Raw genomic sequence first — 20875 nt, 5'->3', positions numbered from 1 at the left:
CCATTCATTGTGTATTCCCTTGCCTTGTTAGTCCCTCCAAAGTGCATCACCTCGCACTTTTCCGGGTTAAATTCCATTTGCCACTGTTCCGCCCATCTGACCAACCCATCTATATCGTCCTGCAGACTGAGGCTATCCTCCTCGCTATTTACCACCCTACCAATTTTTGTATCATCAGCGAACTTACTGATCATACCTTTTACATTCATATCCAAGTCATTAATGTAGACCACAAACAGCAAGGGACCCAGCACCGATCCCTGTGGTACCCCACTGGCCACAGGCTTCCAGTGGTACCCCACAGTATTTATATATTTTTTTTTTATTCGTTCATGGGATGTGGGCATTGCTGACGAGGCCAGCATTTATTGCCCATCCCTAATTGCCCTCGAGAAGGTGGTGGTGAGCCGCCTTCTTGAACCGCTGCAGTCCGTGTGGTGACGGTTCTCCCACAGTGCTGTTAGGAAGGGAGTTCCAGGATTTTGACCCAGCGACGATGAAGGACCGGCGATATATTTCCAAGTCGGGATGATGTGTGACTTGGAGGGGAACGTGCAGGTGGTGTTGTTCCCATGCGCCTGCTGCTCTTGTCCTTCTAGGTGGTAGAGGTCGCGGGTTTGGGAGGTGCTGTCGAAGAAGCCTTGGCGAGTTGCTGCAGTGCATCCTGTGGATGGTGCACACTGCAGCCACAGTGCGCCGGTGGTGAAGGGAGTGAATGTTTAGGGTGGTGGATGGGGTGCCAATCAAGCGGGCTGCTTTATCTTGGATGGTGTCGAGCTTCTTGAGTGTTGTTGGAGCTGCACTCATCCAGGCAAGTGGAGAGTATTCCATCACACTCCTGACTTGTGCCTTGTAGATGGTGGAAAGGCTTTGGGGAGTCAGGAGGTGAGTCACTCGCCGCAGAATACCCAGCCTCTGACCTGCTCTCGTAGCCACAGTATTGAAATGGCTGGTCCAGTTCAGCTTCTGGTCAATGGTGACCCCCAGGATGTTGATGGTGGGGGATTCGGCGATGGTAATGCCGTTGAATGTCAAGGGGAGGTGGTTAGACTCTCTCTTGTTGGAGATGGTCATTGCCTGGCACTTATCTGGCGCGAATGTTACTTGCCACTTATGAGCCCAAGCCTGGATGTTGTCCAGGTCTTGCTGCATGCGGGCTCGGACTGCTTCATTATCTGAGGGGTTGCGAATGGAACTGAACACTGTGCAATCATCAGTGAACATCCCCATTTCTGACCGTATGATGACGGGAAGGTCATTGATGAAGCAGCTGAAGATGGTTGGGCCAAGGACACTGCCCTGAGGAACTCCTGCAGCAATGCCCTGGGGCTGAGATGATTAGCCTCCAACAACCACTACCATCTTCCTTTGTGCTCGGTATGACTCCAGCCACTGGAGAGTTTTCCCCCTGATTCCCATTGACTTCAATTTTACTAGGGCTCCTTGGTGCCACACTCGGTCAAATGCTGCCTTGATGTCAAGGGCAGTCACTCTCACCTCTCCTCTGGAATTCAGCTCTTTTGTCCATGTTTGGACCAAGGCTGTAATGAGGTCTGGAGCCAAGAGGTCCTGGCGGAACCCAAACTGAGCATCGGTGAACAGGTTATTGGTGAGTAAGTGCCGCTTGATAGCACTGTCGACGACACCTTCCATCACTTTGCTGATGATTGAGAGTGGACTGATGGGGCGGTAGCTGGCTGGATTGGATTTGTCCTGCTTTTTGTGGACAGGACATACCTGGGCAATTTTCCACATTGTCGGGTAGATGCCAGTGTTGTAGCTGTACTGGAACAGCTTGGCTAGAGGCGCAGCTAGTTCTGGAGCACAAGTCTTCAACACTACAGCGGGGATGTTGTCGGGGCCCACACAGCCTTTGTTGTATCCAGTGCACTCAGCCATTTCTTGATATCACGTGGAGTGAATGAAATTGGCTGAAGAATGGCTTTTGTGATGGTGGGGATATCGGGAGGAGGCTGAGATGGATCATCCACTCAGCACTTCTGGCTGAAGACGGTTGCAAATGCTTCAGCCTTGTCTGTTGCACTCACGTGCTGGACTCCGCCATCGTTGAGGATGGGGATGTTTCCAGAGCCTCCTCCTCCCGTTAGTTGTTTAATTGTCCACCACCATTCACGACTGTATATGGCAGGACTGCAGAGCTTTGATCTGATCCGTTGGTTGTGGAATCGCTTAGCTCTGTCTATAGCATGTTGCTTCCGCTGATTAGCATGCATGTAGTCCTGAGTTGTAGCTTCACCAGGTTGGCACCTCATTTTTAGGTACGCCTGGTGCTGCTCCTGGCATGCTCTTCTGAACTCTTCATTATAGAATCATAGAATCATAGAAGTTACAACATGGAAACAGGCCCTTCGGCCCAACATGTCCATGTCGCCCAGTTTATACCACTAAGCTAGTCCCAATTGCCTGCACTTGGCCCATATCCCTCGATACCCATCTTCCCCATGTAACTGTCCAAATGCTTTTTAAAAGACAAAATTGTACCCGCCTCTACTACTGCCTCTGGCAGCTCGTTCCAGACACTCACCACCCTTTGAGTGAAAAAATTGCCCCTCTGGATCCTTTTGTATCTCTCCCCTCTCACCTTAAATCTGTGCCCCCTCGTTATAGACTCCCCTACCTTTGGGAAAAGATTTTGACTATCGACCTTATCTATGCCCCTCATTATTTTATAGACTTCTATAAGATCACCCCTTAACCTCCTACTCTCCAGGGAACCAGGGTTGAACCCCTGGCTTGTTGGTAATGGTAGAGTGAGGAATATGCCGGGCCATGAGGTTACAGATTGTGCTGGAATATAATTCTGCTGCTGCTGATGGCCCACAGCGCCTCATGGATGCCAGTTTTGTGCTGCTAGATCTGTTCTGAATCTATCCCATTTAGCACGGTGGTAGTGCCACACAACACGTTGGATGGTGTCCTCAGTGCAAAGATGGGACTTCATCTCCACGAGGACTGTGCGGTGGTCACTTCTACCAATACTGTCATGGACAGATGCATTTGCAACAGGTAGATTGGTGAGGACCAGGTCAAGTAAGTTTTTCCCTTGTGTTGGTTCGCTCACCACCTGCCGCAGGCCCAGTCTGGCAGCTATGTCCTTCAGGACTCGGCCAGCTCGGTCAGTCGTGGTGCTACCAAGCCACTCTTGGTGATGGACATTGAAGTCCCCCACCCAGAGCACATTTTGTGCCCTTGCTACCCTCAGTGCTTCCTCCAAGTGGTGCTCAACACGGAGGAGGACTGATTCATCAGCTGAGGGAGGGCATTAGGTGGTAATCAGCAGGAGATTTCCTTGCCCATGTTTGACCTGATGCCATGAGATTTCATGGGGTCCAGAGTCAATGTTGAGGACTCCCAGGGCCACTCCCTCCTGACTGTATACCACTGTACCGCCACCTCTGGTGGGTCTGTCTTGCCGGTGGGACAGGACATACCCAGGGATGGTGATGGAAGAGTCTGGGACATTGGCTGAAAGGTATGATTCTGTGAGTATGGCTATGTCAGGCTGCTGCTTGACTAGTCTGTGGGACAGCTCTCCCAATTTTGACACAAGTCCCCAGGTGTTTGTGAGGAGGACTTTGCAGGGTCGACTGGGCTTAATTTGCCATTGTCGTGTCCGGTGCCTAGTGGTCCGATGCCGGGTGGTCCGTCCGGTTTTATTCTTATTATGACAAAAGAACCAAAGGTGACATGAGGAAAAACTTTTTTACACAGCGAGTGGTTAGGATCTGGAATGCACTGCCCGAGGGGGTGGTGGAGGCAGATTCAATCATGGCCTTCAAAAGGGAACCGGATGAGTACTTGAAAGTAAAAAATTTGCAGGGCTACGGGGGTAGGGCAGGGAAGCGGGACTAGCTGGATTGCTCTTGCATAGAGGCGGTGCGGACTCGATGGGCTGAATGGCCTCCTTCCGTGCTGTAACCTTTCTATGATTCTATTCTCTGCATTAAATTTCATCTGCCACATGTGTCACCCATTCCACCAGCCTGTCTATGTCCTCCTGAAGTCTGTTACTGTCCTCCTCAATGTTTACTACACTTCCAAGTTTTGTGACATCTGCAAATTTTGAAATTATACCGAGTACATCCAAGTCCAAGTCATTAATATATACCAAAAAAGCAGTGGTCCTCATACCGAACCCTGGGGAACACCACTGTGCACCTCCCTCCAGTCCGAAAAACAACCGTTCACCACTACTCTGTTTCCTATCACGTTGCCAATTTCGTATCCACGCTGCCACTGTCACCGCCCCTTTTATTCCATGTGCATCAATAGGAACAGGAGTAGGCCATTCAGCCCCTCATGCCTGCTCCGCCATTTGATAAGATCATGGCTGATCTGTGATCTAACTCCATATACCTGCCTTTGGCCCATATCCCTTAATACCTTTGGTTGCCAAAAAGCTATCTATCTCACATTTAAATTTAGCAATTGAGCTCGTATCAATTGCCGTCAATTTTGCTGACAAGCCTATTGTTGGTTCATAACACATGCTCTGGGCAACAGTGGCAGTGCAATTACTACATTCCCAATTCTTAAAACTGGAGGAGAACTCAAAACTCATTTACATGTTACTCCACTCAACAAAAAAAACCCTCAAAGATCGGTGTAGAAGCACTAACTGAAGAGAACAGCTGGGAAGTTAGTAATAACTGAATTCATGGAACATTTAAACAGGAGAGCAGGAGGATATCAATTCAGGCACAGTCAATGAGCTTTGATGTTGAAAAAAAAGTCTGTCGGGCTCAAGTTACCTATTAAAGGTTTAGCTGTGGTAAGTTCCTCTCGTTCACTAAAACCATCCACTAGTAGTCGAATAATCACAACCTCTTATACTGCAAGGGTAGGTCCTGCTGAGTGAGAGGATTTAAACAAAAGGTAAAAACAATCCTTACTCTCTGAACAAAGACCCAATCCAAGAATCAGGTCTCAGTTGGTAAAACACATGAAGGCAAGTCTGCACTTCCATCTTTGCACACACATCCGAGTACATTTCAGCCTTCAGATACACACACTTCCCAGACAAAGACACATCCATCCCTTCAACTCTTTGCACTTGTATACTGAGTATTTTGAACAAGAGCAGGAGAGTTCTCCCCGGTGTCCTGGCCAATATTTATCTCTCAACTAACATCAGTAAAAACGAATTATTGCTGAGAATCCAGTGAAAAGTTCCACCGGGCTTGGTTTTTACTTTCTCAGTTTTAACTTTTTGTCCTGTGGGATGTGAACTCTCACAACTCTCAGTAATTTGCCTGGTCCAATTTTGTCAATTATAGCACCAGTTAAATAGCTGAGAGCGATTGTTGAAATTAAAAAGCCTCTTCAGTACGATGTGCTGCGAAAATGAGATTACATGCATCTTCCCAAACCAATTTTAACTGTACACCATTCGCTATAATTACTGTTGTTACAAGATTTAGCGACAATATAGAGCATTTTTGTCACAATTAAAGTAATTGCTGTTGATGGGCTAAAATAGAAACAGAAAAAAACTCAGAATTGAACACATAGCCACCTAGACTTTTTGACCTTAATTACAACAGTGACTGCACTTAAAATGCTCTGTGAAGCACTTTGGAACGTCCTGAGGTCATGAAAGGACACTGTATCAATACAAGTTCTTTCTTTAATACGGGGCTCATAAAACCAGGCTGACAGTCCAGCGCAGTACCCGAGGGAGTGCTCCATTGTTGCTGTCGTCAAATAAACCTCAGGTCTCACCCCCCGTTGCACTGGCTCAAGTACACGCTGCATGATCCCATGGCACTATTTACAACAGGCATGGGGAGTTCTCCCAGTGTCCTGGCCAATATTCCTCCCTCAAGCAACACCCCACCCCCCGCAAAAAGCAGATTAAGCAGTCATTCATTCATCTCATTGCTGTCTGTAGGATGTTATAGAATGACACAGCATAGAAGGAGGTCATTCAGCCCATCGTGCCTATGCTGTCTCTTTGAAAGGACTATCCAATTAGTCCCATTCCCCAGCCCTTTCCCCATAGCCCTGCAAATTTTGGTGGTGCAGAAAGCCTCCAGCAGTTGCCTACTAAAACAACAGTCACTGCACTTCACTGTGTATTGTGTAAAGCACTTTGAAACATGGCAAGATAAATTATAAACACAAATCTTTGAGCGAAGCATCTGAAATTAAGAAACAGAAAATCTGCATTGCACCTATTTATGAATCCACATTCTATCTTATTTCTATGCAATCTTAATAGAGAAGGACACATGAATAAATAAACTTCAAAGCTGCCTACAAAGTACTGGAGTCAAGACATTCACTAGCTTCAAGGGACCACACATTAGTGATTCATTCCACTGACCTTATCTGTTCATTAGTGGCTAAAGATATAGTACAGCCTAGATTTAATCTGAACCATGCATAGTGTAAAGCATTAAACAGACACAAATCCTCTCACTCTACAAGGTGCTTCAGGCTCCACTTCCATGCTTAGAAGTCCTGCCCCATCTTGTACAAATGGCAACTGATACGACCTGTCCCCCTCCTCACCTTTGCCCCCCCCCCCCCAATATGAAATGGTAGGTAGGTACGGATGCTCTATCAAAAAGGGATAGATACCTCAAGAATGATGGTCTTTTCCTAAACATTCTTAAGTGCTAATACAGTGGAGCCCCCATTATCAGCCTCAATGGAGGGGATTGCCCTCCAGAGCATAAAAGCAATTGGCACAGTTGACAGTCATTAAATTCTAGTCCAACTCATGATCCTGAACCTCAGCACAGTCCAAATAACATCAATAGAATTTAATTTCTTTTGAGCTGTGAGACTAATTCACATCAGACCTGAGGAGACTGGCGTTAGCAGACTTTGCAATGAGGAAACTTCATACACAAATGTTTGTCTCTTGCAAATTCTGATGGGTAATGTAAGAATAGGTGTACTAGGTTAAATAGTCATATATTTCTTTAATGTAAAACATATCTATCCGCATGTTAGAACTTATTCTGCTATGCAAGGCCAGGCCTGAAACCACTGGAGACATTACCTCATTATCCATTCATGTTAGTTAATCTTGTATAGAACATTGGTTAGACTACATTTAGAGTACTGTACAGTGTTCTGGTCTCCATACTACAGAAAGGATGTAGAGGCACTGGAGAAAGTGCAAAAAAGATTTACAAGGATGATACTAGAACGGAGAGGTTATACCCATCAGGAAAGACTGAACAGGCTGGGGCATCTTTTCTCTAGAAAAGGGATGGTTGAGGGGTGACCTAATAAAATATGAAGGGGTTCGATAGGGTAGACATAAAGAAGATGTTCCAACTTGTGGGGAGACCAAAACTAGAGGTAATAAATATAAGATAGTCACTAATAAATCCAATAGGGAATTCAGGAGAAACTTCTTTACCCAGAGAGTGGTTAGAATGCGGAACTCGCTACCTCAAGGAGTAGTTGAGGTGAATAGTGTAGATGCCTTTAAGGGGAAGCTCGATAAACACGAGGGAGAAAGGAATAGAAGGATATGCTGATAGGGTGGGAGTTCTGTGCTGTACATTCTATGCAGTCGAGTGATTGAAGGGAGGTGACGTGGGATGAATCGGCTTGTGATACGGATGTACTGGGAGTAAACAGATCTTATTGCGCAGACTCATTAAGTGAGAATGCGTTGACATAAAGCATCACTTGAGGACGTTATTAAGCGTATAAAAGGTACAGACACTGGGGCTCCTAGGGGGCATTTCCAGTCCTGCTGAGGGTAGAGCAAGCACTTAATGACAGCGTGCTTTCAATCCCCTGAAGGGAGTCCCTGGTACGTGAGCTGTAATGTTATAATTGGTACCCAAATTTCATAAACACTGCATGTAAAGGGTTGTATTTTATCATCTCATTGACTTGATTTGATAAAGAGTTAATACCAGAGATTCAGTGTTTTAACATGTATTAGCGGTAAAGTATATATGACAATATCCTATATAAACCCAACCGGTAACGTAACGCGATTAACAGAACAGCCACTAAGCACTGAAACAGGAAGAAATCCACTGCCATGGTATGAGGCTCAGAATCAATAGTAAATTAGCTGGCTGGATTGAAAATTGGCTTGGCAGTGGAAAGTGAATGGTGATGATGATGAATGGATAATGATCAGTCAGTTAATGACCAATAGAGTTCTGCAAGGATGAGTTCTTGGCTCCCTGCTCTAAACACAATGGAACATGGGACTTGCAGCACTATAAATGTTGGCAGAGACACCAAGCCTTGCATTGAGGAGACTGCCGTATCCTAACTCGCACCAAGTCCCGTTCACCCATCACCCCTATACTCGCTGACCTACATTGACTCCCAGTCCGGCAACGCCTCGATTTTAAAATTCTCATCCTTGTGTTCAAATCCCTCCGTGGCCTCACCCCTCCCTATCTCTATAACCTCCTCCAGCCCCACAACCCTCTGAGATTTCTGTGCTTTCCAATTCTGGGCTCTGGTCCATCCCCCCATTTCCTTCGCTCCACCATTGGCGGCCGTGCCTTCAGCCGTCTAGGACCTAAGCGCTGGAATTCCCCCCCTAAACCTCTGCGCCTCTCTCTCCTCCTTTAAAATGCTCTTTAAAACTGACCTCTTTGGCCAAGCTTTTGGTCACCTGTCCTAATACCTCCAATGGCTCGGTGTTAAATTTTGTTTGATAATCGCTCCTTGGGACATTTTACTATGTTGAAGGCGCTATATAAATGTAAGTTGTTGATAACACTTCGAAGGGACCTAGGCAAATTAAAAGGATGGACTAAGCAATGGGTCATGGTGTTGTTTCTCATCACATTCCCTCCCCCAAGAAAACTACCAGTCACATATAGACCCAGACCAGGTAAGGACAGCAGGTTTCCTTCCCTCAAGGGATATTATGACAATCCCACACCTTTGTGGTCACTTTTACTGTCACCAAATTTTTATAAACTGTTCTGTTCTGTTAATCATGTTACATTACCTGTTGGGTTTATATAGGATATTGTCATATATCGTTTACCTCTAATACACGTTCGAGGACTGGGAAATACTGAAACTCTGGTAACTCTATCAAATCAAGCCAGTGAGATAATAAAATACAATCCTTTACATGCAGTGTTTATGAGCTATCGGTATCAATTATAACATTACAACTCATATAAATATACTTCTGAACTGCCATGGTGGGATTTGAACTCTCATTCTGTGGATTACTAGTCCAGTGACATAACCACTACACTACCGTATCTTGAAGATGACAGCCCAATCCCAAGAATTGTTGCACGTGGTGTTTAATCACACTTCTGTTTAACTTTTACAAGGATGATACCAGAACTGAGAGGTTATAACTATCAGGAAAGTATTAACAGACTGGGGCTCTTTTCTCGAGAAAAGAGAAGGCTGAGGAGTGACCTGACAGACGTCTTTAAAATTATGAAGGGGTTTGATAGAGTAGAATTAGAGAGGATGTTTCCACTTGTAGAGGAGACCAAAACTAGGGATCATAAATATAAGATAGTCACCAATAAATCCAATTGGGAATTCAGGAGAAACTTCTTTACCCAGAGAGAGGTTAGAATGTGGAACTCACTCCCACAAGGAATAGTTGAGGCGACGAAATGGATGCATTTAAGGGGAAGCTAGATAAACATGAGGGAGAAAGGAATAGAAGGATATGCTGATAGGGTTGGATGAAGTAGGGTGGAAGGAGGCTCATGTGGAGCATAAACACCTGCATTGACCAGATGGGCCGAATGGCCTGTTTCTGAGCTGTAAATTCTATGTAATTCTATGTAACTCAAAGACAAACTAATCACAAGCGGTCCACTCAAAAATTAGATGCAGTCAACTGCTCCAAAAGATTGGACACCATGGAGGCACAGCACGAGAGGTGAAGCTCCATCTACTCTGCTCCCAACAACGTGGCTTAACCTCCATCTCGAGAGCGCCTCCTGTCTAACACTGGGGCCCTGTAAAAAAAAAACACACATTGCCAAACCTTCTGTGAAGGATACTTCCCGGGCAGGTCTATACCCACTCTGTAGTCGGGGAAACTCTTCTGATGGTTGAAGTTGAAGACAAAAAGAAGATTTGCGCGTTCAAAGGCGATGACCTTGTTTCCCTCATGTTTCTCGCTCACATAGGCCTGGGGGGGAATCGTATAAGAAAGGTTATTAATAAAGTACACATACGTAAACCCAACCTGTAAGAGAATGAATTGCAGTGTAAGTGCACAACGCTCTCTCGCCCCAATGAATTCCAGGTCCCACCAACCCTTTCACACATACCAAATCGCTCAGAGATGACTGCACTGACTTGGAGCTGTGGCTCGCACTGGCACAATGGGAGAAATGGTTCCTTCCGTGCTGAATCATACAGCACTAAAAGAACCATTTCATCTGCTGGGGTTAGCACTTAATAAATTTCATGTAATAAGTATAAATTTAATTACATTCTGGAGAACAGTGGTTATTAGTCTGCAGCGATGGCCCTTCACCTGTGTGTTGCTGCGTGAGACGTTTACAGCGTTTCTGTGTCTCAGAGATTCCAGTGTATTTTGCTTGCGTACTTCACTCTCAGGACTTCTCCGTAGCCTCAGGCTTTTAACTCTTATATTTCTTTAGAATCATAAAATCTTATAGCACAGAAGGAGGTCATTCGGCCCATCGTGCCTGTGCCGGCTCTTTGAAAGAGCTATCCAATTAGCCACACTCCCCTGCCCATTCCTCATAGCCTTCAAAATTTTCCCCTTCAGGTATTTATCCAATTCCCTTTTGAAAGTTATTATTGAATCTGCTTCCACCGCCCTTTCAGACAGTGCATTCCAGATCATCACACAACTCGCTGCATAAAATAAATGTCTCCTCATCTGTTTCTTTTGCCAATTATCTTAAATTTGTGTCCTCTGGTTACCGACCCTCCTACCACTGGAAACAGTTTCTCCCTATCTACTCCATCAAAAAACCCTTTGAAACAGAAGAGATTTTGCTGTGTTTAGTGTTTTTTTAAATTTCTGCAGAATGCAGGATGGATATTTTAATACAAAGAAATCTTGTTTCATCACAAGGTTTTTTTCTCTGCTAATCTTGGGGACTTGCCGATGAGAACATTAAAACAAAAATTCTCCGTTGCTGTTTCCCTGGTCAGTGCCTTCGGAGATAATCCATCGAGACTGAGGTCTTGGTTTCGATCCCCAGTTTATCAGACTCCGTCCAGTCTGTCAAATGCACACCAACAATATACATTTCTGTATCTCTCCTCGTGGACAGAGGTCTCACAGGACAGAAGACACCAACTGGGGAGAAAAAGGAAGGAGAGGGGGTTGGGGAGACATAAGTCAAAGAATAAGGTTTTTAAGGAGGATTTTGAAAGCACAAAAGGAGGTGGCGGAGTGGATGTGTTTAAAGGGGGATCTTCAGAGTCTTGGGAAATAGTGGCTGAAGACATGCCTGCTGATCAAGATGTCAAGGGGAATCTTCTAATTGATGGAGAGACATTGGGCGAGGATGAAGTGGTCAATTGTAAACAATTTTACAACACCAAGTTATAGTCCAGCAATTTTATTTTAAATTCACAAGCTTTCGGAGGCTTCCTCCTTCCTCAGGTGAACGATGTGGAAATGCACGAAGTGGTCAATGGCATTGATGGCAACCGTGAGATTGAAGAGAATGAAGACTGACAGCAAAGCAGGTTTACTCTCTCGGACATTTCCCCACTCCCTTCACCCCACAATCTGCCTCTGTGCATTGAATCGTCTAGGTCCCACTCTCTGGAATTCTCTCACTTTCTCCATCTTGTTCTTTAAAACCCTCCCTAAAACTCAAAGAAGGTATTTGGAGGGGTGGCCAAAAATGTGGTCAAATATCTCCTTCTTTGCCTCCGTGAAGCAACATAAAGCATTTTTCTATGTTACAGACACTATATAAATACAAGTTGTGGGTACTGTGTCGAACAAGGAGTGATTGGAAAGGTGGGATTTGTGAGGCAGAGTCACATTCCAGGACTTTGGAATGAAACAGAAGGTTGGAGAGAACAGGACGGTTGAGAGTATGTTGCAAAAGGAATTGATGAAGGCAGCTTGGAAGGAGATAGGTATCAAGTTGCAGGTTCAAGGCCAATTGATAATGTCAGCAAGCATGGGGCTGAGGAGATAAAGTTGGCAGGTTAGGAGTTGGGATGTAAGGTGTCAGGAGCGCAGATGGTGAGTTTCAGGCATCAGATAAGGAATGATAGTTATGAGGAGTGAGTTGAGATGTAGGACTATTTTCAAAGGTAAACAATTTTACAACACCAAGTTATAGTCCAACAATTTTATTTGAAATTCACAAGCTTTCGGAGGCTTCCTCCTTCCTCAGGTGAATGTTGTGGAAGAGCAGAGAAGGCTAAGAAGAGATTTAAATAGATGCTTTTAAAATTATGAAGGGTTTTGATAGGGCAAATAGGAAAAGACTATTTTCTGTTTGGGGAGTCAGTGACAAGGAACCATCAATGTAAATGATCATTAAGAGAGTGAGGAGAGTTTAGGAGGCATTTCTTTACGTGGTGGGTTGTTGGAATATGCCTGAAAGGGCGGTGGAAGCAGATTCAATAATAACTTTCAAAAGGGAATTGGATAAATACTTGAAGGGGAGAAAATTGCAGGGCTATGGGGAAAGAGCAGAAGAATGGGACGACTTGGATAGCTCTTTCAAAAGAGCTGGCACAGGCACAATGGGCCAAATGGCCTCCTCCTGTGCTGTATGATTGTATAATTCTATGAAATACTTCATCACTGAGACTAATTGAGGCTGAGCCCATTGTATCTTTTAAGAGAAACATGGGTAAATATTTCAAGCAGAGAAAGAGGCAGGGGTATAAGAGGACAGCAGGACAGTGGGATTTGTTTTGGTTACCTCCTCCAAAGAGCTAGCATGAACACCTTAAGCTGAATGACCTCCTTCTGTGCTGTAAATTTCTACGAGCTCAAGGAGGATCTCAGAGTAACAAGAGAGATTTGGCCATAGAAAAAAGACTTGCATTTATTTATAGAGCACCTTTCACAACCTCAGGACATCCCAAAGGGCTTTACAGCCATTGAAGTGCTTTTAAAGTGCAGTCACTGTTGTAATGCAGGAAATGCGGCAGCCAATTTGCGCACAGCAAGGTCCCACAAACAGCAATGTGATAATGACCAGATAATCTGTTTTTAGCGATGTTGGCTGTGGGATAAACATTGGCATAGGCCACTGGGGAGAACTGCCCTGCTCTTCTTCAAAATAGTGCTATGGGATCTTTTATGTTCGCCCGAGAGGGCAGACGGGTCCTCGGTTTAACGTCTCATCTGAAAGACGGCAGCTCTGACAGTGCAGCACCCCCTCACAGTACTGCACTGGGAGTGTCAGCCTAGATTATATGCTGAAGTCCCTGTAATGGGGCTTGAACCCACAACCTTCTGATTCAGAGGCAAGAGTGCTACCCACTGAGTCACGGCTACCAAGGGAGCAACAGTAGAACTGGAGGTGGTCAAGCCACATTTAACAACGAACAGGAGGCCGGTCATTGCACTCAGGCTGAAGGCCACGGAAATGGATTTAGCGCTGGGTGTAGGAGATGGTCAAAGATCTAATGGGATGAGGTTGCACGACAAGATAGTGTAAGCTGTGGTATAATGACACTCTAATTCGTCACCTGGCAATGCACTCCAAGCCACCTATTATTCTAATCTAGTTATTTTACAGGAGGAATACGATGAAACTCGAGAGGCTACACACTGACTATGCAGAGGCAGGAGGAAGGTGGCTGTTCAACGATCCTGCTCTTTGGCACCATTCATCATTACTTGCGCGAGTAGAAAAGTTTAGTAATTGTCTCATCAGTCCCAATCAGAGACCAGTGCAAACCAGAGAGAGAGCACATTTATTTAGAAACAATTCGGTAATCATTAAAAAGCCCAATTTTATTAATACAAGACCAAATGCAAGACATTTGCTTATGCAAATTATTGAGATATAATTAATTATGTTATAATTCAAAAATCCTCTGCTTTATGTTTTCTGTCATGATTAAACAAGACATATTTGCAAGGATTTTGTTTGATTACTCGGAGTAAACAGATATCAGGATGCAATTGAGGATTTCAGAAAAATCTTCAATGTCAAGATTGCTGTAGGTGAAATACATTCGACAGGGAGCTACCTGGACTGCTACAACTTAGTACCACAGCTGGCTTTAAGATTTCTTTTGTGCTAAATTTCTACTGTGTTCTCTCTCCGCCTCTCTGTCTAATTATAGGTGTGCCAGCTTGGCTCAATTGATGAGGCTCGAGCACATAATCTAGGCTGACACTCCAGTGCAGTACAGAGGGAGGGTTGCATTGTTGGAGGTGCCGTCCTTCAGACGAGACATCAGACCATCTGTTTCCAGTGATTCAGGTGGGCATTAAGGATCTACGGCACAACTCATCAAAGAAAAGTAAGGAGTTATCGCAGTGCCTGGGTCAACAACTCAATTGAAAATTTCAAAAATGAGATTGATAGGTTTTTGTTAGGCAAGGGTATTAAGGGTTACGGAACCAAGGCGGGAAGATGGAGTTAAGATACAAATGAGCAGTAATCTATTCCTGTTTCCATGTTCCTTGTTGGATTAGAAACGTACTGATCTTGGAAGCGGTCCTAGGTATATTCTAAAAGGCATTTCCCCAATTTGACGACGTACATTACCTTTATCCAAGTCTGTCTCGGGATAGTTTAAATCACCCAATATTATTAACCTCTTTCTCTTGCATATCTGTCTGAACTGTCTGCAGATCTCCACATCTGCCTCATGTCCATAGTGTGATGGCTTGTAATACAAATTAAGAATTGTACCCTTATTTCTTTACTGTGTCCATATAGGTTCTGTATTAATGCAACCCCCCCGAGGACATCTTTACATTCTAGTGCTGCAATAGAATCCTTCACTACAACAACAACAACTTGCATTTATATAGTGCCTTTAATGTAGTAAAACATCCATTAATGAAGGAACAATACGGACTTCCGAGATAATCACCCTGAACTGTACTCGCAGCAACCAACTGGAGTGTCAGCGAATGGGATTCCCAGCTTTAGCCAAGTCCGAAATTAGATTAGAAGCACAGAAGTTTACAATAACAAATTGCATTTATTTCACACTTTTAACGTCCCAAGGCACTTCACTGGAGCGATTATCAGACAAAATTTGACACTGAGCCACATAAGGTGATATTAGAAGCAAAATACCGCAGACGCTGGAAATCAGAAACAAAGACAGAAAATGCTGGAAATACTCAGCAAGTGAGGCAGCATCTGTGGAGGAAGAAACAGAGTTAACATTTCAGGTCGAAGACCCTTCGTCGGAACTGAGCATATAAGGTGATATTAGGACAGGTCACCAAAAGCTTGGTCAAAAAGGTAGGTTTTAAGGAGCGTCTTAAAGGAGGAGAGAGGGAGGTAGAGAGGCGGAGAGGTTTAGGGAGGGAATTCCAGAGCTTAGGGCCGAGGCAGCTGAAGGCACGGCCGCCAATGGTGGAGCGATGGGTGAATGGGACTTGGTGCAAGATAAGATACTTATACTGCCATCAGCTCCCACCACTTTTTTTCCTTCCCTATCTCACTTGAAAATTTTACAAACGGGAATATTAACTTCCCAATCCTGTTCAAACTTAAGCCACATCTCCATTATAGATACTATATCCATATCCTGCCATAGTTATTGATGCTTCTAATTCTTCAGTTTTGACTTGGATGCTTTGTGTATTCACAAACATACCTGACTCCAGTTTTTTTGAAATGTTGACCCTTTTCTTTGGTTTTCTCATTTAAATTTCTAATGTCCCATGCCCCGTCTGCAACAGAATTATTATCTTTCTACCTCACGGCCTACTTCCTTCCCTTTCTGCTCTCATTGTAGGTTCTCAATAATTATTTCAGCTAAACCACTGCTTCTATTCCAACAGCTTTATTAATCCTGCTCTCGCTCACTAGTCTCAAACCTAGACTTTCCCCACTTCCCTTCCAGGTCAGTCTAAATCCTTCCCGACTGCTCTGTTTACCCTCTCCGCAAGGGCACTGGTGCTGTTTTGCTTTAGGTGAAGGTGGTCCCTTCAGAATAGCCCAGGGTTGCCCAATACATTGGCCACCAGCTACATGTGGCTAATTGGGAATCCAGATGTGACTAATTGTATTTCTGATTAGTAAATAAAAAATGAGTAATAGACAGCAGCGACGGTCATGTGATCTCAATAGTCATATTCACACAGCGTGTGCATGTGAACTTTACCCCTTTTTGCATTTGTTGGTAAAATGGTAAACATGAGAAACATAAGAAATAGGAGCAGGAGTCGGCCATAAGGCCCCTCGAGCCTGATCGCCATTCAATAAGATCAATGCTGATCTTCGACCTCAACTCCACTTTCCTGCCCTATCCCCACGTCCCTTGATTCCCCTAGTGTCCAAACTTTATCAATCTCAGCCTTGAATATACTCAAAGACTGAGCATCCACAGCCCTCTGGGTTAGAGAATTCCAAAGATTCACAACCCTCTGAGTGAAGAAATTCCTCCTCATCTCAGTCCTAAATGTCCGACCCCTTATCCAGAGATTATGCCCCCTAGTTCTAGAGTAAGAGAAAAAGTAGAGCCTGAGTATTTTTTGAACGTAGAGTGCTTTCCTTTCTTGGTGGTAGATGTTTGTTAAGTAAATATATAGATGAAGTCCATTTACCTGTATTGGGAGTGTATACAAGGCCCTTTCTATTAAAATTAGTGCATGTGGCTTAAAACGGTGCCGCCATAACCACATCTGTGGCTCGTCAGCGATTTCTATCGGACAATAGCTTTCTCTTGTTCCACACATTGCTCTAATGCCCCCAAAATGGGATTTTTCTCACTTGGGTAAGATGGGTATGGAGGGATATGGGCCAAGTGCAGGCAATTGGGACTAGCTTAGTGGTATAAACTGGGCGACATGGACATGTTGGGCCGAAGGGCCTGTTTCCATGTTGTAACTTCTATGATTCCATGTTGTAACTTCTATGATTCTATGATTCTATGTCTAGGTCTGTTGTAGGCTCAATGATGGAGACTGATTGATCTGATTAGGAACATTGGAACATAGGAACAGGAATAGGCCATTCAGCCCCTCGTGCCTGCTCCGCCATTTGATAAGATCATGGCTGATCTATGATCTAACTCCATATACCTGCCTTTGGCCCATATCCCTTAATACCTTTGGTTGCCAAAAAGCTATCCATCTCAGATTTAAATTTAGCAATTGAGCTAGTATCAATTGCTGTTTGCGGAAGAGAGTTCCAAACTTCAACCACCCTTTGTATGTAGAAATGTTTTCTAATCTCGCTCCTGAAAGATCTGGCTCTAATTTTTAGACTGTATCCCCTACTCCTAAAATCCCCAACCAGCGGAAATAGTTTCTCTCTATCCACCCTCTCTGTTCCCCTTAATATCTTACAAACTTCAATCAGATCACCACTTAACCTTCGAAACTCCAGAGAATACAACCCCAATTTGTGTAATCTCTCCTCGTAACTTAACCCTTGAAGTCCGGGTATCATTCTAGTAAACCTACGCCAATATGTCCTTCCAAAGGTGCGGTGCCCAGAACTGCTCACAGTACTCCAGGTGCGGTCTAACCAGGGTTTTGTATAGCTGCAGCATAACTTCTGCCCCCTTGTACTCCAGTCCTCTAGATATAAAGGCCAGCATTCCATTAGCCTTCTTGATTATTTTCTGCACCTGTTCATGACACTTCAATGATCTATGTACCTGAACCCCAAAGTCCCTTTGGACATCCACTGTTTTCAACTTTTTACCATTTAGAAAGTACCCTGTTCTCCCCTCTTTTGATCCAAAGTGGATGACCTCACATTTGTCTACATTGAATTCCATTTGCCACAGTTTTGCCCATTCACCTAATCCAACAATATCGCCTTGTAATTTTATGTTTTCATCTACACTGCTTACAATGCCACCAATCTTTGTGTCATCGGCAAACTTAGATATGAGACTTTCTATGCCTTCATCTAAGTCGTTAATAAATATTGTGAATAATTGAGGCCCCAAGACAGATCCCTGCGGGACTCCACTAGTCACATCCTGCCAATGTGAGTATCTACCCATTATCCCTACTCTCTGTCGCCTTTCGCTCAGCCAGCTTCCTAACCAAGTCCGTACTTTTCCCTCAATTCCATGGGCTTCTATCTTAGCTAACAATCTCTTATGCGGGACCTTATCAAATGCCTTCTGGAAGTCCATATAAATAACATCCATTGACATTCCCCTGACCACTACTTTAGTCACCTCTTTAGTCAATAACTCCATTATTGTCGTATCATGGGACCACCCGGATGGTAGAGGGCGAACTAGATGGACTTTTCTCGTCCAGCAGTTCCTATGAATGTGAACCATTCCCACTGGCAGCCACAAGTTGACCCTCTGAATCTCCATCTCCTTACCCTGTTCAGCACACGGTGCAGGAAGCTGATTGCCACCCTCGGGGTCTTGTTTTACAATCTAGCGTCTGACTCCTTAAACTCCCTCTCCAAGACCTCAAACATTCCCTCTCTAAACCTCTCTGCTTCACTCTCTCCTCCTTTAAGACGCTCCTTAAAACCTACCTCTTTGACCAAGCTTTTGGTCACCTGTCCTAATATCTCCTTATGTGGCTCGGTGTCAAATTTGTCTGATTACTCCTGAGAAGCGCCTTGGGACGTTTTACTACGTTAATGGCGCTATATAAACGCATGTTGCTGCTGTTGTTGAGATTACATTACAGCTTCACCAGGGAAGGGGCAGGCCTATCCCTATCAAATCCAAAACAACGGCATTTCTCATGTTAACTTCACAGGAACTGGGTAAATCGGCATTATTTAAAAATTGACTGCAGTGGAATAAGCTAGACAGAGCATGGCAGCTCTACGCAGCGAGTCAGACCTGCTCGGAGCACAGTGACTTCTTACTTGTTTGGGATCTTAGCTACACATTCAACGTGTTTTCCAAAACATCCACTGCGGGAATTGCTCTGGTTATCGGTGCCCAACATCGTAAACTTGCTCTTTTTGAAAGCCTTTTATGATATTGCTGGACCCAGAGTTATTCCTGCTTCGGATGATCGACAGCTTCCTTCAGCTGAATGTCAGGAAGTCTAAAGTCATCATCTTCAGTCCCTTGTTACTGACTCCCATCCCCCTCCCCAGCCAGTCACTCAGGTTTAAAAGGTTCATGCAAAACTTTGGTATCCGATTCGACTCAGAGTTGAGTTTCAAACGCTGTATCCAGTCTGGTACCAGGGTTGCTTCGTTCCATCTCCTCAACACTGCCTGCCCCAGTCTCCTCCACCGCCCAAACCCTCATTCACAGGGGAGGAAAATCTCTCTGTGAGAGAACTGGAGAGCGAGAGCGAGAGCGAGAGCGAGAGCGAGAGCGAGAGCGAGAGAGCGAGAGAGTGAGAGAGTGACTGCAAGATCGAGAGGGAGCAAGATTGAGAGGGCGCGAGCGAGGGAGGGAGGCGGGGCGCGAGCGAGGGAGGGAGGCGGGGCGCGAGCGAGGGAGGGAGGCGGGGCGCGAGCGAGGGAGGGAGGCGGGGCGCGAGCGAGGGAGGGAGGCGGGGCGCGAGCGAGGGAGGGAGGCGGGGCGCGAGCGAGGGAGGGAGGCGGGGCGCGAGCGAGGGAGGGAGGCGGGGCGCGAGCGAGGGAGGGAGGCGGGGCGCGAGCGAGGGAGGGAGGCGGGGCGCGAGCGAGGGAGGGAGGCGGGGCGCGAGCGAGGGAGGGAGGCGGGGCGCGAGCGAGGGAGGGAGGCGGGGCGCGAGCGAGGGAGGGAGGCGGGGCGCGAGCGAGGGAGGGAGGCGGGGCGCGAGCGAGGGAGGGAGGCGGGGCGCGAGCGAGGGAGGGAGGCGGGGCGCGAGCGAGGGAGGGAGGCGGGGCGCGAGCGAGGGAGGGAGGCGGGGCGCGAGCGAGGGAGGGAGGCGGGGCGCGAGCGAGGGAGGCATAGCGTGAGCGAGATAGAGTGCTCGAGATCGAGAGAGAGATAGAGTGCTCGAGATCGAGAGAGAGATAGAGTGCTCGAGATCGAGAGAGAGATAGAGTGCTCGAGATCGAGAGAGAGATAGAGTGCTCGAGATCGAGAGAGAGATAGAGTGCTCGAGATCGAGAGCGCGCACACTCACCGGTGGTGCTGCGAGCCAACTGTATTTCTCTTCCAACTTGTTCATGTCTGAATCAAAAGTGTTCAGCTGAGAGTAGCGAAGGAGACGATTGTCTAAAAGGTTAAACTGCCGTCGGGCGTAATGGTAACTCTCATTGTTCCCTTTCCTGGGGAAGTCTAGCCATTCAGGGTGTCCAAATTCATTGCCTGTAACAAGTAAAGGGAATGATGAAAGCTTTTAAAATTGATGCTGAATAATAGATCGCCCTGTCCTTACCCATACAGCTCATAGCTGTCCTCACAGCCAGCGTCAACCAGTCAGGTGGGGCGGTTTGTAGCAGGGGATCGTTTGCCCTTTCATGCCTTAGTGTCAGCCACGCCTCTGAGTCAGAAGGTCATGGGTCCCAGTCCCACTAAAGAGATTTGAGCACAAAAATTGAAGCTGACACTCCCAGATTTAAACCGAGGCCCCGTCTGTCCTCTCAGGTGGACGTAAAAGAACCCACGGCACTATTTTGAAGAACAGCAGGGGGAGTTTTCCCCGGTGTTCTGCTCATCTTCAAAATAATGCCATGAGTTCTTTTACATCCACCTGAGGGAATATTTATCCCTCAACCAACATTACTAAAACAGGTTACATGGTCATTATCACATTGCTGTTTGTGGGATCTTGCTGTCCGCAAATTGGCTGCTGTGATTCCTACACTGCAACAGTGACTGCACTTCAAAAAGTACT

At 45.6% G+C, this 20875-nt stretch overlaps 1 protein-coding gene across 2 annotated transcripts in view; it reads right to left on the bottom strand.

Annotated features, from left to right (window-relative positions):
• The window catches only part of LOC137327517 (1,4-alpha-glucan-branching enzyme-like), a 426685-nt gene that overhangs the window by 54666 nt on the left and 351144 nt on the right, over positions 1-20875 (bottom strand). For both annotated transcript variants that reach the window (XM_067993414.1, XM_067993415.1), the window contains exons 13-14: positions 20162-20346; positions 10002-10132 (exon numbers count right to left, since the gene is read on the bottom strand). In XM_067993414.1, the coding sequence (XP_067849515.1) occupies positions 10002-10132; positions 20162-20346 (316 nt within the window). The remainder of the gene's footprint in view (positions 1-10001; positions 10133-20161; positions 20347-20875) is intronic.

This window comes from Heptranchias perlo, chromosome 11, assembly GCF_035084215.1.
Source record: "Heptranchias perlo isolate sHepPer1 chromosome 11, sHepPer1.hap1, whole genome shotgun sequence".
NCBI classification, from domain to species: Eukaryota; Metazoa; Chordata; class Chondrichthyes; order Hexanchiformes; family Hexanchidae; genus Heptranchias; species Heptranchias perlo.
The sequence above is the reverse complement of the archived record's forward strand: the minus strand, read 5'-3'. Positions and strand labels throughout refer to the sequence as shown.